A 14901-nucleotide genomic window follows, 5' to 3' on the forward strand; every position below is an offset into this window, starting at 1 on the left:
TTCTTTTTAAATTCTGAAATCGGAAATGAGAAAAAAAATTTGACCCCCACCCCAATTTTTTTCTCACTTCCCCCTATCCCTTATTCCAAAAATGATCTCAATTCAAATTTCTAATGGAGTTTGCAACAATAACTACTCATTTACATACATCATAAAATATCAAAACATAAAATGTCATACAATCATGGTTAAATAGTTATCAAAAGTACCAGGATTATAATTTTTATATGCCAGACGCGCGTTTCGTCTACATAAGACTCATCAGTGACGCTCACATCCAAATAGTTAAAAAGCCAAACAAATACAAAGTTGAAGAGCATTGAGGACCCAAAATTCCAAAAAGTTGTGCCAAATAATTAATATTTATTAATAGTAACTTCTAAAAAAATAAATGGGGAGTGTGCAAGAGGTCACAGATGATGCCCCCGTTAGCATATAACGTTATAAAGGGACATAAGTCAAGAACTAAAAAAGTGAAGCTGCCAAAAATTGAATTTAGAGGTAATAAGCATTATATACACATTTCAGTAAATTTAGTTGAGACAAACCTAAGTTGTGAGAACAAAAACTAAAAAAATCTTCAATTTTTCCACTTGTAAAGGGGCATAACCCTAGAATAGTAATCAAAGTGCTTGTAATCACTGAATGATAAAGATTGCTTTAACTTATCAGTAGGTAGTAAAGTGAATATTGCATTGTATGTTGTATATAGCATTAATTTAAGTTGATTCAACTTCTATTCTGGACAAAGAAAGATAACTCCAATTTTCAAAGATTATATCAAGCATTGGTTTTAGGTGATTCAACAACCATTCTGGACAAAAAAAGATAACTCCAATTTATTGACTTGAAACTACAAAAATGCTTGTTTTTGGCCCCTTTATGGCCCTTCATTCCTAGACTGTTTGCCCCATAACCCTTAAAATATATCTCAACCTTCTCCTTATGGTATTAAACATTGTGGTACAATTTCAGAACAATTGAAATACTTATACACAACTTATTGTACTGACACTAGATAAATGCTATTTTTGGGCCCTTTGGGCCCCTAATTCCTAAACCTTAGGTACAATAACCCCAAAAATCAATCCCAAGCTTCCTTTTGTGGTTATAAACATTGTGTTAAATTTTATTGATTTCTATTTACCTATACTAAAGTTATTATCCTGAAACGATTCGTCTTCGAACGCCGCTGACAACGACAACGTGATACCAATATACGACTGCAAAATTGTTTGCGGTCCTATAAAAATGTTGAATACTTTCCTTCAAAATATTCTTCAATGTCAATAATGGCCTTAGTAAGCATACCACATCTCCTTATTTTAAGAAATACTGAAGTTCCAGGTCCTCTATTATCAGGAGATTCATACTTCATTGTCAAACAAATTGTTTCATGTACAAATCAAAAGTTCATATCTCAATTTACTCTGTGATTATTTATGTTGCAATCAAGTGCATTAAACTAAATAAAATACTGATCACTGTATTCACTTGAACCATGATCATCCCTTGTCCTATGTCTTTTCTTGTTATTGGGTTACTGTCTCATCTTGATGTACCTTGCATCTTCTAATAGTGATGTTACTGATGTAACATCTGTTTCACTCCAAACTATCTTAAAACCTGAATCTGAGCAAAATAAAACTTGAACCAGCAATAACAGAAGACAATAGATCCAAACACTATATGGATAATTTGATGGCTGGCAAAGGTGTGTTATAAAGGGATTTATTTTACCCATCATGACTGTACTTTTAACAGCTGTTTTTTTTTTGTCTTTCCCTCTCTTGTTCTGAATACAATCTATTGAATTAGACCAAATTATGTTTCCTGTAATTTATTTTCCAATATTTCTAGTATTTTTGAATTAACAATACAGAGGCAGAGTGAATATATATATACTAGTTGTTGAAGGCATTGTCACTATCTGAAGATACTCCCTTTTTTCTGTCTGTTTTTAATCAATTGGTTACAGGCTCATTGGCAATAACAACTCATCACATCATTTTTCTGCAAGTACACATCAGAAAATGTCAACCATTATATATTCCACATATCACTCAGACACTGATTTATTCTCAAAAAGTCAAACTAAGTGTAACGATATATATATGTTTTTTATTATGCGCCCCATAGATTAGCACTGATACTGATGACGTGTACACTAAGATGATGCTACTGTTTACAATTATACTTGTGTGCCTAAACTAGTGTTGAAGGAATAACGGTACACTAGGGACAGTTTCTTTTTTTAGCCATAACTCATAAGACATTTTAAAGTTATTTTTTATTAATCTCTTTAAATATATATATATATTTTACAAATATCACAGAATAAAATAATCAATTCTGATTTTTAACAAGAACTTGCTTTACATAAACAAAGTTCATAATATATATACATAAGAACCATTTGTGTTCATGTTCATGAATGTCAGAAATTGTTGCCAAGGTCAATTCCTAGCCTATTGACCCCCTAACCTGAAATCCTGTGTTTGTCCCTGATTACACATTAACAAGTTAAAAAACTGTGATTTTTGCTCACTAATGGTATTCCCACATATGTATTATGTTGTCAGAGTGAGTGATAGATGTTAAAACAAACCACACATGTAAAGCTGAGGCCCATATGAAGGTTGATTCTAAAATTTGGAATCCCTTGATTAGTAGATTAAAAGATATATAGTTACCAATAAAAAATACATGAAAATTTCATGATTATCATGGTTATACTAAATTGCAGGAAGGTCTATTTGAACATTGTTGTGGGTATAGAAGAAATAACTTCATTAAAGGTTCAACCAAGTACCAATTTTGCATAGGCATGAAGGAAGACTTTTGAAAAACCACTAAATCAGATATTCACTAATTAACAATTTTTACTCGATCCACAAAACCTTTCACTCTTCTGTGCGATAGCAAGAAAATGAAAAGAAATAATTAACTGTATTACAATTTAAATTTAATTTATACTAGAAAACTTTATTTCCTAATAGTACAACAGTATCTTCACACTTGGTGCTTAAGATTAATTGACTCTTTTTTAACATTCAGCCAATAATATAACACATTATCCCCGGCTTAGTATATTTCTAGGATTTTGATTAGTTAACGCACGTCATTACAAAACCCATAGCCCCTGGGTGTTGCTAACCCATATCCCCAGACGTTGCTACCCATTACATCAGGGAAATTCACGTGCGTTTTCCTTAGTTCCATGGTTGTTCCTTATGAAATATCGAATTCTGTAGATTATTTATGATGTCTGTATAACTAGATACTTAATACACTAACGATTTTATCTTATCATGTCGATTATTTGCACTTATTTTAGAAATGCATCACTATTCTGCCACATTGTCAATGAATGGGACTACTGACCTAGCTATGCAAATGACCCACTTTGACGTCACACCGTCTATGATGTAACTCTCACAACTTTGAACGCCAAATTCAACCCACTTCACTTTCTCTGTCTTTAGATTAAAAACGTCTTATATATGTCCACTGTAGGGTTCTACCAAAGGAAGTTCCCTACACCCTGTTAAAAATATGTCAAAATCCCAAATTTCAATAAAAGATATTTAAAAAATGAAAAAAAACATTACTTTCACGTAAAACTTTGTGGTCGAATTTCTGTTTAAATTGCCAGATTTAGACGAAGACCGCGGATAAAATTGTTATCTACGTTCATATCCGTAGATATGGACATAGATAACTTATAATATTGTGGCCAAAAAATGTATAAAATATTGCAATATATATATAGCAAAAAAGTTTGTAAATATAAGTTGAAAGAGTCAATGTACATTTCTTCTAAAAATTCAATGACACAGACACATACCATGCTGAAAATTCCCTTGCTAAAATATGTACATTTTTTATATAAAATTTATAAAACATCTTCTATAAAATGTGATATATGAATTTGAAAGACACTCAGCTGGACACAAAGTGATGTGTTAACAGTTTAACCCTGAGAAATTTCTCTCCAATAATGCTGTCAGAACTAGAATTATACTTTTATATTCTTGAAATGTAAATGTAAAAGAAGAACTATTTCAAAGAGCAAAATATAGCTTGTATAGTCTATCTCCCAATGATATATTTTTTTTATACCTTTCAAGAGGATAGGTTTTATTATAAATACTATATCTTCTATTGACTATTAAACCCCAAATAGCTCTACATTACACAGCTTTATTAGACAGCTGAAGGTTGACATGTGCTACTTTTTAAACCTACCAATTAGGATCAATTAGATCTTCCACCTTCAAAAAAAGGAAATTTATAATAATAACTAAAAAAAAAATAATTAAAATAAACCTAATAAATTAGTCATCAATGCCCAATTACTTCTTCCTTGCTTCCAATAATATTTTTGTCTTTACTATTCAGTTCCTGTGATATAAGAACATTTGGAACAACTTTAGAAGAAAAACCTTTTTCACATTCTGTTTCAACAATCCCATCATCAGTTACTTGTGTATCATTTTCATCAGACCTGATAGGAGAAACTGCTGACAAAATGTTTTCTTTTTCAGCTGTGTCTTTGTCATTAAGAATTATTTGATTTGTTGGATGGTTCTTTGTTGATGGGTTGTTTGCCTGATTTTGTGAGACTAGTGGACTACGGCTTGAAGGTGCAATCTTTAATCTTTCGATGTTTCCCCTTGATCTTTTAGAAGTAATAAGATTATCAATCTGCTCTTGAAGAGGTGGAAGTAATTTTCTTGGATCCTTTTCTGATAATGGTGGACATCTACAACGTTTTCTCATCTCTAAGTACTATAGAAAAAAACACACATTTAAATTACTATTGGTAATGTTTTAAAATTTTATTTATGCTGCTAATAATAACAATGTATTTATTTATTTAATAATTATAACCTGTTGCTAGGCTGGCAGATCTGTAACACTTTTTTCCTATTGTACACAAACATTTCCTGCATTTTGTGGGTCATAATTATTAATCCTTCATTTAAATTTTTACCAACCAAATATATTCATTGCCAAAATGTACCTGCATATCTGACAGACACATGGACAGATTGGTGGACAAACAGTTCTATTCTCAATTTTAGAAATAAAGTAGTCAACCCCTATATGAAAGTTATAACAGTGAAATAATGCACATTTTGGATTATGATATGTTCTGTTGTTTTATGCATAAACTATTTGGTTTGATTAGCAAATTTGTCATGCTATGAATTTCAAATAAATAAACAAACCTCAGGAATAAAATGTTCAAAGAAGTCCACTCTTTTCTCACTGGCTGGATGAGTTGATAACCATTCTGGCATCTTTCCATTATCAACTTTGTCCTTTAGTTCAAACTTCCTCCAGAAAACAGTTCCAAATCTCACATCAAAACATGCCTACAGTATATAAGGTGTATCATAAAAAATCTAAGACAATATACAGTAGCTGTTCAAAAGAATCTGTTATTTTTCTTAAAATTAAAAATGCACGTTATAGCAGTTAATTGAAATATTGAATACATTGTACCATTATTCCAGTTATCTGAATATAACAGACTACTATACACAAATTTTGATATGCCAAGATATATACTGCAATTTAAGAGGTTTATTTTCACACAATTTAGATTTGGTGATTTATTTCGCCAACTTGCAGGGGTTTATTTTTGTGCCTCAAAATTTAAATAGTAGTTTAAGAGGAGAAGATTTTTGTTAAATTTAAGACAGATGATAACATTTGACCATGACGACAGACAACAGATGCAGATATGGGTCGAGGGATGATACCAGGGCCAATATGGAAAAGACATGTTATAATCTATTTATCACATATCTAAGTTCTGCAGAATAGAGACACAAAGTTCAATTATTACAATTTAATAAAACATAACAGGTAAAATTTTAAATTTTGTATCACAAAAGTGTCGTTAAGGACGCAATGGCGTGACGTCAATTGGAATCAGGGCACAATATCAATATCGTCTTTTTTGCTCCGGGCAATTTTGAGGTTATTGCATATGCAAAACCCAACGTATTCGTAACAAATATGTGATAATTCATTAATATTGTTAACTCATTCATGATTGTTGGGTCACTTATTTAATATTTTTTCTATATCTGAATTCTTGGATTGGTTATTTTAAAGTATTCAGATATTTTAAGAGATATTTTATATGAAGTTTCAATAGAGTATTTAAAGGAGAGTTAAACCTTACTCAAATAATCTGAAATAATTCACAAACAAAGTGGTAAAATAACTAATGACATACTTTAGCAGCTAGTTCTAAGCCAACTTTGTCTGCCTCTGTTTCATGTAGCCTGTTATGTGGTAAGCGTAACATATACTGAAAAAAATTATCACTTTTTATTTTCCTTTGTGCATACATATCTATTAAGATCTGTTCTGATCTTCCTTTATTTTTCATACTCTGTTTTATTTAAAAATGACCACTCACACAAAATGAAAAATATCACTTAAACTTGATCACACAATGGACTATGACATTATAAGAATAATTTCTAATTAAAATGACATGAAAGCACAAGAGCAGAAATGCAATACCTGTATCAATATCGATTCAGGAAAATGATTGTGATTTGTATAATTTCTGGATGTATGGAAGTCAACAGTCAAGATTTTGTGTAATTTCATAATTTTATCGAATACTGCTTTTAAGGTGGCAGGTACCAGTTTTGGTGTACCAGAACATGTGTCCCACGCAGAAATTTTGTTATAGTTGAGTATTGAGGTATATAATTGCATCATGTGGACTGAAAAAATAAATGAATGTAAATTCTAGGCTACTGTACTACACAAGTAAGTAGTTGCATACACAGGTTGGGGATTTCCTTCACATATAGGTCCAATCAGATGTCAAAATTGTGGTCTCCTCACTTGACGGCATCCAATCAAAGTAGGGAAAAAATTCAGTTTTATGTAAACAAAAATATCTTGAGATTTTGATGGTAAGGATAGGTTCGGACAAGGCTCTAATTCACTGAATATCCTTTCTCTCTTGAATTTTGGCTAAAATTCTTGTCGGCTTTTAGCAGGATTCTGCAGGTGAGGATTAGATTGGTATCAGATCATCACATTTTTTGCCTTATTTGCAATGCATTTATAAATTTTTAAATCTCCATGCTGGACAGACACCCAAATTTAAAGGTTTTCTATATATTTACATAAGCACGCACACATCTTAGTTCCTTGAAACCATACATTTTATTTGTATTTAAGCTTGAATGAATTTTCAAGAAAATAAAATCATAAATCCATGAAATTCTAAAGATTTATTGTAAAATAACTGGTTTCTGCCACCTTAAGCCTAAACATGATTTTAATATATCACAAAATGTGCCTTTTTAAGAGTTCTACAGGTGTGCGGTATTATATTTCTTTTATTCACAGTCAATGTATAGGTCTGTTTGCAAGCAAATAGTTTTTACATGGATTTTAAGAATTATCAAATATCAAGACAGATAACTCTGTATCACAATACAAACAATGACATTCAATTGATTAGTTTTAAAATGCTTATGTTCACCAAACAATGATTTTATATCATAAATTATATAGAAATAGCAATTACAAAGAGAGAAAAAAGTAAAATAAGCCTCAGCATAGTACAAGAAAAAGCTGATTATACTGTATATTACCTGTTATAATGACTTATTTCATATGATATGGACATTTTCTTATTTATTTACTTTTTAACTATGAATATATGAATTTGTCCTTTTTTATAGGTCTACTACATAGTTGATACTGTAGGACAGGCTACAGAAATAAGAAAACTGGTCTCTCTCATCAGCAATAGTGTGGCAATTCTAAAATTTCAACATGCGGCCTACACAGCTAGCCTATGGGGAGTAGAGATATGAGACTGATTGCGAATAAATGTACACTTAGTTTAGGGCATCATGGATCTACAAAGTGGAACATATGTACCAAAAATATTAGTTTATTCATAACTAAGCCTTTTTCAGCACTGCAGTCAACAGAACAATGATAGTGACAAGAATTGAGACTATTTAATACCTCAAACAATGGGAAAATACTTCTTGAGATCAGTTGTAAGTGGTTTTATATCATGCATGAAACAATAAACTTAAGTAGTTTTAAAAACTGTTGGATAATTCATACACTGTACCAGAAAACTCACACAATAAAATTTATTAAATATGAACACAATCATTTTTTTATATATTTTTTGCATTGAAAGCAGTTTGACGGCAAAAGACGCAAATAATGCTTTAATAAATTTGGTCTTATAAAGCCTATTAAAGTTTTCTTTTGTGCTGTAACCATATAAAATGCATGTATTTTTAATGGTAAATGACTATAGAACTCAATCAGACTAAAAAAATGGAAATATATTGTTTTCAATGAGTGGTTAAAGGTGGCAGGTACCAGTTTTGGTGTACCAGAACATGTGTCCCACGCAGAAATTTTGTTATAGTTGAGTATTGAGGTATATAATTGCATCATGTGGACTGAAAAAATAAATGAATGTAAATTCTAGGCTACTGTACTACACAAGTAAGTAGTTGCATACACAGGTTGGGGATTTCCTTCACATATAGGTCCAATCAGATGTCAAAATTGTGGTCTCCTCACTTGACGGCATCCAATCAAAGTAGGGAAAAAATTCAGTTTTATGTAAACAAAAATATCTTGAGATTTTGATGGTAAGGATAGGTTCGGACAAGGCTCTAATTCACTGAATATCCTTTCTCTCTTGAATTTTGGCTAAAATTCTTGTCGGCTTTTAGCAGGATTCTGCAGGTGAGGATTAGATTGGTATCAGATCATCACATTTTTTGCCTTATTTGCAATGCATTTATAAATTTTTAAATCTCCATGCTGGACAGACACCCAAATTTAAAGGTTTTCTATATATTTACATAAGCACGCACACATCTTAGTTCCTTGAAACCATACATTTTATTTGTATTTAAGCTTGAATGAATTTTCAAGAAAATAAAATCATAAATCCATGAAATTCTAAAGATTTATTGTAAAATAACTGGTTTCTGCCACCTAAATAACCAACAAAAAAGATATACATGTATTCCATTGTCTTTAAAGTATAAACTTGTACGAAATTCAACATTTAATTCTGCAAATTGGAGATATATAAAAATACATTTGATTTAAGACCAACTTGACTTTGAATCACACCTTCTACTTTATAGAACATATATCAAAATAGATATAAGAAGCAGTGGTATGAGTGCCAATGAGACAACTCTCCATCCAAGTAACAATTTGTAAAAGTAAAACATTATAGGTCAAAGTACAGTCTTCAACATGGAGCCTTCGTAAATGTATGCTTTGAATCATTTACTTACAATCTATCATTATACTGAATGTCACTTTTTCAAATGTTATTCAGTAACTGATATAAGCCCTTTTATGAAATATGAAAATGTGTTATGTACTAGAATATCTTATTCCAAAATATAAGTTGTGCTTGTTGATTTTAAACTTACTCAAGCACAGTTCATGCTATTTCTGTCATTGGTGGACCCTTTTATATGGTAATGCCATTGTTTTCATATCTAAGTAAGTTTGTATTAGTGTTTTATATGCATGTCCTCAATGCTGGTGTAACTATTATATAAATTTACCTCAGTTACTTTGTGAACAAACCAGTTGAAAACAAAAGCAATTCCATCGTATGGTATTACAGCCCACAAAGCTGCCATAATCAGTATCACAAAATAATCTATCCATTGGGCCTGACTAAGTGACTCTGCCTGCAAAAATTCTTTAAGTAATCATTTTAAAAAAGCCAAACCATTTAAAATTTTTGATTTTGACTATCTTGACTTCATTAAACAAATAAATAAAGTAAATTGCAAAATTGCAACTTCAAATGCTTTTCTTCCAAAATTAAATTATCATGTATTCTTCAGCCATTTAAGGAAAAAGATTATTTACTGTTGGATACATACTATTTTAGATCAGAATAGTGTAGGATTAAATAGATTTTTTTTTAGCTAGAGTTATTTCCCGTATTCAGTGAACATTATACATGTTATACACAACATATCTTAAAGAACTTCAGAAAAAAACAGAAATTAGTCCAGATCTCTTGACATTTCAAAGGTTAATAATTAACTCATGACAAAACAGATTTTTTCTTCAATAAAACTGATTGACATCAAGTTTTATAAATGTATAAAAAGTGGTATTTTACTTGAACATAATAAACACATTTTTGTTTTCAGTGTTTTAGTCCTATAGTTATATACAAGTCTTTAAAACTTACTGCATGTTTGAGTATAGCATGTGCCATTTCATGTCCTAATACAATTGCTAGTTCATCTTCAGTTTCCACAAATTTAATCAATCCAGTGTAAACAAACACATCACCTGTCTAAAAGTAAAATCAAGTCATGTTCAAATTTTAAAACACCTCCCTCTAGATTTATTATAACTAGAGAGTGCACTGAGGGGTAAAAAAAACAATCAGAAATGTTTTTAATAAAGAAAAACTTTTCACTAAATACTGAAGGGTCTTGTGAAAAATAAGAAACTATGTGCTTATCTGAGACAATCTTAACTCTTTTATATATAACAATTTTATGCTATGAGGCAAAAAGTACATCTATAAATATCAACAATATATGATGTGAGAGAAATGGGGTATGACCCCCATGAACAAATCTTATGGTGCATTGGAAACAAATGTTTAAACTTAATCATAGTTTCGTACACAACATGTCAGTTTTATGACAAGAATAGTGTGTCTGTATTAAGGAAAACTGTTTAGTCAGAAAAAAAATGCCTAAGGTAGCACTCCACAGTTAGAAAATAAAATTAAAAATGTACTGTACATGTGCATATGTATGTAATCAGTATCTTCCATAGATTTGATTTTCAAAAGTTGAAAGGATGAAATATAATTCTTTTTATGTGTATCCATGGCAACATCCTCCATTTATTTACCATAAAATATTGCAAAACAGGGGGTGAAAATGTCACATATCCCCCCAAAATGTGGATCACATTAGAATTTCAATACCTGAGTATTGAGTGATACCTTTTTAGAAACTGTTGACATAAATCTTCTTAATGATTAAATAAAAAATGGGTGCCTTTCGCCTCATTTTTTGGTAAACTTTAATCATGAAGTTGGTGCGACAAAAATATGGAAAAAAGCATTGGTATGGATATATAAATACAGACTGTCATACAGAAAACAGCCTATATTACATACATAACATAATCTTGATGTTCATATAAACCCAATATGAAGGCTATTTTAATCCTCAGCTATCCAAAAATGAATTTTATTGCACACTAGCTCTCATATTTGAAAAAATCCACAGGGGCCAAAATGCAAAACTACACACCTTACTGTGGAGTGCTACCTAAACCCTCGATTTTTGTTCTTAATCGTATAATTTTCAGGTAGTGAATTTACATGTATTTGGAAATTCATTGAAAGAAAAGTATTTGTCTGGTAAATGTAACTGTTTTTAAGCCCTATTAGTAGCTATGTTTTGCTATTTTATTATGATAAAATATCCAATGAAGTATTATATGTAATAGTAAATATCACAAATGCAAGCTCTATTAAATAGATGCTCATAAGATCCTGTGTCGCTCACCTAGATATATAAGCCTCTTCAACAAAGGGCAACATCCAATATTTAAGACCAGGATAAAATTCATAACAAGAAATCACTATTTTGCATGTTTTGTTCATCTTCAATTGCTGATAAATTTTTTGTTACATTTTCTCTCTAGTTCTCTTCAGTTTATGCACACAAAAAGGGTAAACAAATTGTTATTGTGCAAGAACTCCAATAAAGAATCTACTAACTATTTAGGCAAAACTTTACTTATTTGCAGATCATTTTTGCTATTTAAAGTGTAATTATAGTATGTATAGTTTTGAAGATATTAGGCAAAAATGCAAAATATTGAAAATAGTTGTCATTCTTAAATAAGAAGTAGTCTGAAGATTTCAACTATTATAATCATTTGTGGATATTGCATTGCTGATCATTTTTGTAAAAAAAAAAGCAGATTGCATCAATCAATGAATAAGCTAGAAATATTAAGTTTTCTTTGAAATACCTACTGGTAAAACAAATGCATTGACATTATCAGGGTCATCTACAATAGATAGTGTCCACTTTTGCATCTCTACTTCTTTAATATCTGTGTTAGCTTCATATAATCGCTGAACAATCTTTAACAAAACAGGATACAGTTTATGGTTGTTTGGAAGAATCTTTTCTTGAAGCTGCTCCTGAAGCTAAAATGAAAATTTCTATAAAGATTTTAGATTCTTTTGAAAAATATAACATGTGTTAGACTTTGAAAGTGTAGTTAGTTGTTTACATCCTTGTATTTGTGCTTTTCGGTCACGTGGATAGTTGTTTTATTGGCAATCATTTCAATTTTTTTTTAAATTGGATACCCTACATTTATCATGTTTTTCAATAACATTATGATATGATCAAATTGCTGAAAGACACCCTCCTCAATTATGGAAAATTCTCACATGACGTTCTTCAAACGCTTTGAGTACACACCCCTTGCTGTCGCTCGTGGTAAAATAATTAGCATAAAGGGCCAACCCGTGGTAAAATCAGTATAAATTCAAGCCTTATTATTTCTTAACATTCATTCTACATATTAGGGATATGCCTAAAGTGCTCTGACAGAGAGAAATCCTTGCCTGATATGCATTTGTCACTTTGTATAAAAGGGGGGAAATATAAGAAGTAACCAAGGAGAAAATAAAATTTTATGTTACAATCAGCATGATTGGTGAGCTAAGGTGCTCTGGAAGGGTAAGCAGTTGCTGGTCAAATGATAGCACGTGTGATGTTGTGGATATCAATTCAAATATGATATTATAGTTCTTTTAACTGAAAAATCAAAGCATGGAATGGTGAAAAGAATAAAATATAATTTTCATAATATTCATTCAACTTGCATATTGTAGATAGACATATATATATATATATCTATGCTAATCAAACCCCTAAATCTCTCTGCATTTACATATTGGTTTGATTTTTTTTTTCTATATCATATTTTAAAATCAGAAGCAATCAACAAAGAATTCACAAAGTTTAATAAAGATTGGATGTGTGATTTAACTTACATGCTTTTTATTGCTATACCCATAAGCAACTTTTTTGCATGTAAGGGAAATTATTAAAGTCATTTCCCTGTGTTATCTGAATCCTGATTTTGATCAAACAGAATACCTGCTCAGCTTCAATCTTCATCACACGTTGAAACTGATTATCTGTAAATGCTATGAATCTTCTCCTTCCTGTTATAGGGGCCTCTTGTATATGGCTCCAGTAATAAAGACTCCCAAGAACAGAAATTCCTGATATTGCTAATAAAATTTCCTTCCACTGTTTTTTAGAAAGATGAATAAAGTGAAGTCTTTTATGGTCAGGTAAGGTTTTCCACCATTGTCTGAAACCTCTGTAAAATAAATAAAAACTCATAAAGTTAAATCAAAGTTACGTAACAAATAACAATGAGTAAAAGTAAACGTATGTTGTACTGTTATACCACTGTCCTAGGTTAGGGGGAGGGTTGGGATCCTGCTAACATGTTTAACCCCGCCACATTATTTATGTATGTGCCTGTCCCAAGCCAGGAGCCTGTAATTCAGTGGTTGTCGTTTGTTTATGTGTTACATATTTGTTTTTCATTCATTTTTTTACATAAATAAGGCCGTTAGTTTTCTCGTTTGAATTGTTTTACATTATCTTATCAGGGCCTTTTATAGCTCACTATGCAGTATGGGCTTTGCTCATTGCTGAAGGCCGTACGGCGACCTATAGCTGGGGCCTTGGGACGTCAGAGCTCGTCCCATATCAAAAAGTGGATATTTGCCCATCCAAAATAGATGCGCTGCTAAGTCGCTTCTGGTGCCAACTAACAGCCTTGGAATTATATAAATCAGGTATCAATTTGTTCATTTTTCATTTATCTCTTCATTTATGTAAGTTTCATCTACCTGCCATACTTTATTTTCTTATATTCAGATAGTTTTCAAAGTGACCGATCGTTTCACTTTATTATCAAATGTCCCACGGCCCCAGCAAAACAGCCGTTTGACGTCAGAGTAATCTCGGACTAGTTTTCAAGTAACTAATTTTGAAATCTTGCCACATACATGTGCAACAGGCAATGCCTTTCTCTAAAATGACTTATACACTGCACTTAGTGAGGGGGGATAGGACCTTTATCGGGACTCCAGGATCGGGTGTTTATAAGCTCGGGATTTCGGGATCCGGGAATTCTATTTTTGAATTTCGGGACCTTGGGATTTCGTGTTTTTTAGCCCGAGATTTCAGGATATCGTGTTTTTAAGCCCGGGATTTAGGGATCAGGACCCCTCCTAACCCCCCTCCTTAGTCACAATGTTTACAAGTACCTGCCACTAATAACACTTGCTCCCTTCATAGCCAATTTCACCACAACCCATAGATGTGGTCCAATTGCTTGCTTTCTGGAACTTGTATGAAATCCATATTTGAAACAGTTAATGCATCCTTGTTTTAGTGGTTGAAACTTTAAACTGTTGGTACCTGAGATCAATGGGCCAGGAAAAGTTTTAAGTGTACACACACTGTGGGGTTTTGTTGTAGTTCTTTCAGATAAAAAGTTGATTATTTTATTTGTATTTGAACGTGTAGATGGGTGGAACTGAAGTTTGTGTAGATGCTTAAGATAAGACATTGCTTCTACTGGACAAATTCTGAAAAAAAATCTTGTGTTACATCATCTATTTTAAACTCCTCAAATCAACATGAAAGTGAAACTAGTAACAAGGGAGATAATGATGTTGGAAACCAGTGGGCTAACTAATTACCAAAACATAACACCATGAACAGATAACACAGATACAGAAAGAATTTGTCTAAA

The 14901-nt window shown here is 31.5% G+C and overlaps 1 protein-coding gene and 1 long non-coding RNA gene across 2 annotated transcripts; one reads left to right on the top strand and one right to left on the bottom strand.

Annotated features, from left to right (window-relative positions):
• Nucleotides 1-2275: 2275 nt before the first annotated feature.
• On the bottom strand, nucleotides 2276-14827 carry LOC143069798 (metalloendopeptidase OMA1, mitochondrial-like). The gene is made up of 8 exons (XM_076244605.1): nucleotides 14411-14827; nucleotides 13221-13449; nucleotides 12080-12256; nucleotides 10259-10366; nucleotides 9615-9743; nucleotides 6254-6328; nucleotides 5235-5381; nucleotides 2276-4791 (listed from the first exon to the last, which is right to left on the bottom strand). Exons 1-8 carry the CDS (start codon nucleotides 14713-14715, stop codon nucleotides 4345-4347), a joined length of 1617 nt encoding a protein of 538 aa, XP_076100720.1. The 5' UTR covers nucleotides 14716-14827; the 3' UTR covers nucleotides 2276-4344.
• On the top strand, nucleotides 6662-8175 carry LOC143069815 (uncharacterized). The gene is made up of 2 exons (XR_012976499.1): nucleotides 6662-7047; nucleotides 7731-8175. It is a non-coding gene; the product is annotated as an uncharacterized LOC143069815 (long non-coding RNA).
• Nucleotides 14828-14901: the final 74 nt, after the last annotated feature.

The sequence above is a fragment of the Mytilus galloprovincialis genome, chromosome 1 (genome assembly GCF_965363235.1).
Source record: "Mytilus galloprovincialis chromosome 1, xbMytGall1.hap1.1, whole genome shotgun sequence".
NCBI classification, from domain to species: domain Eukaryota; kingdom Metazoa; phylum Mollusca; class Bivalvia; order Mytilida; family Mytilidae; genus Mytilus; species Mytilus galloprovincialis.

Excerpts from the sequence above, each read along its gene's own strand:
- LOC143069798 (XM_076244605.1), bottom strand. The coding sequence starts at position 14,715 with ATGTCTTATCTTAAGCATCTACACAAACTTCAGTTCCACCCATCTACA. Across the intron at positions 12,257-13,220 it reads TGAAGATTGAAGCTGAGCAG|CTTCAGGAGCAGCTTCAAGA; the intron begins GTATTCTGTTTG and ends TTTTCATTTTAG. Across the intron at positions 10,367-12,079 it reads TCAATGCATTTGTTTTACCA|ACAGGTGATGTGTTTGTTTA; the intron begins GTAGGTATTTCA and ends TTTTACTTTTAG.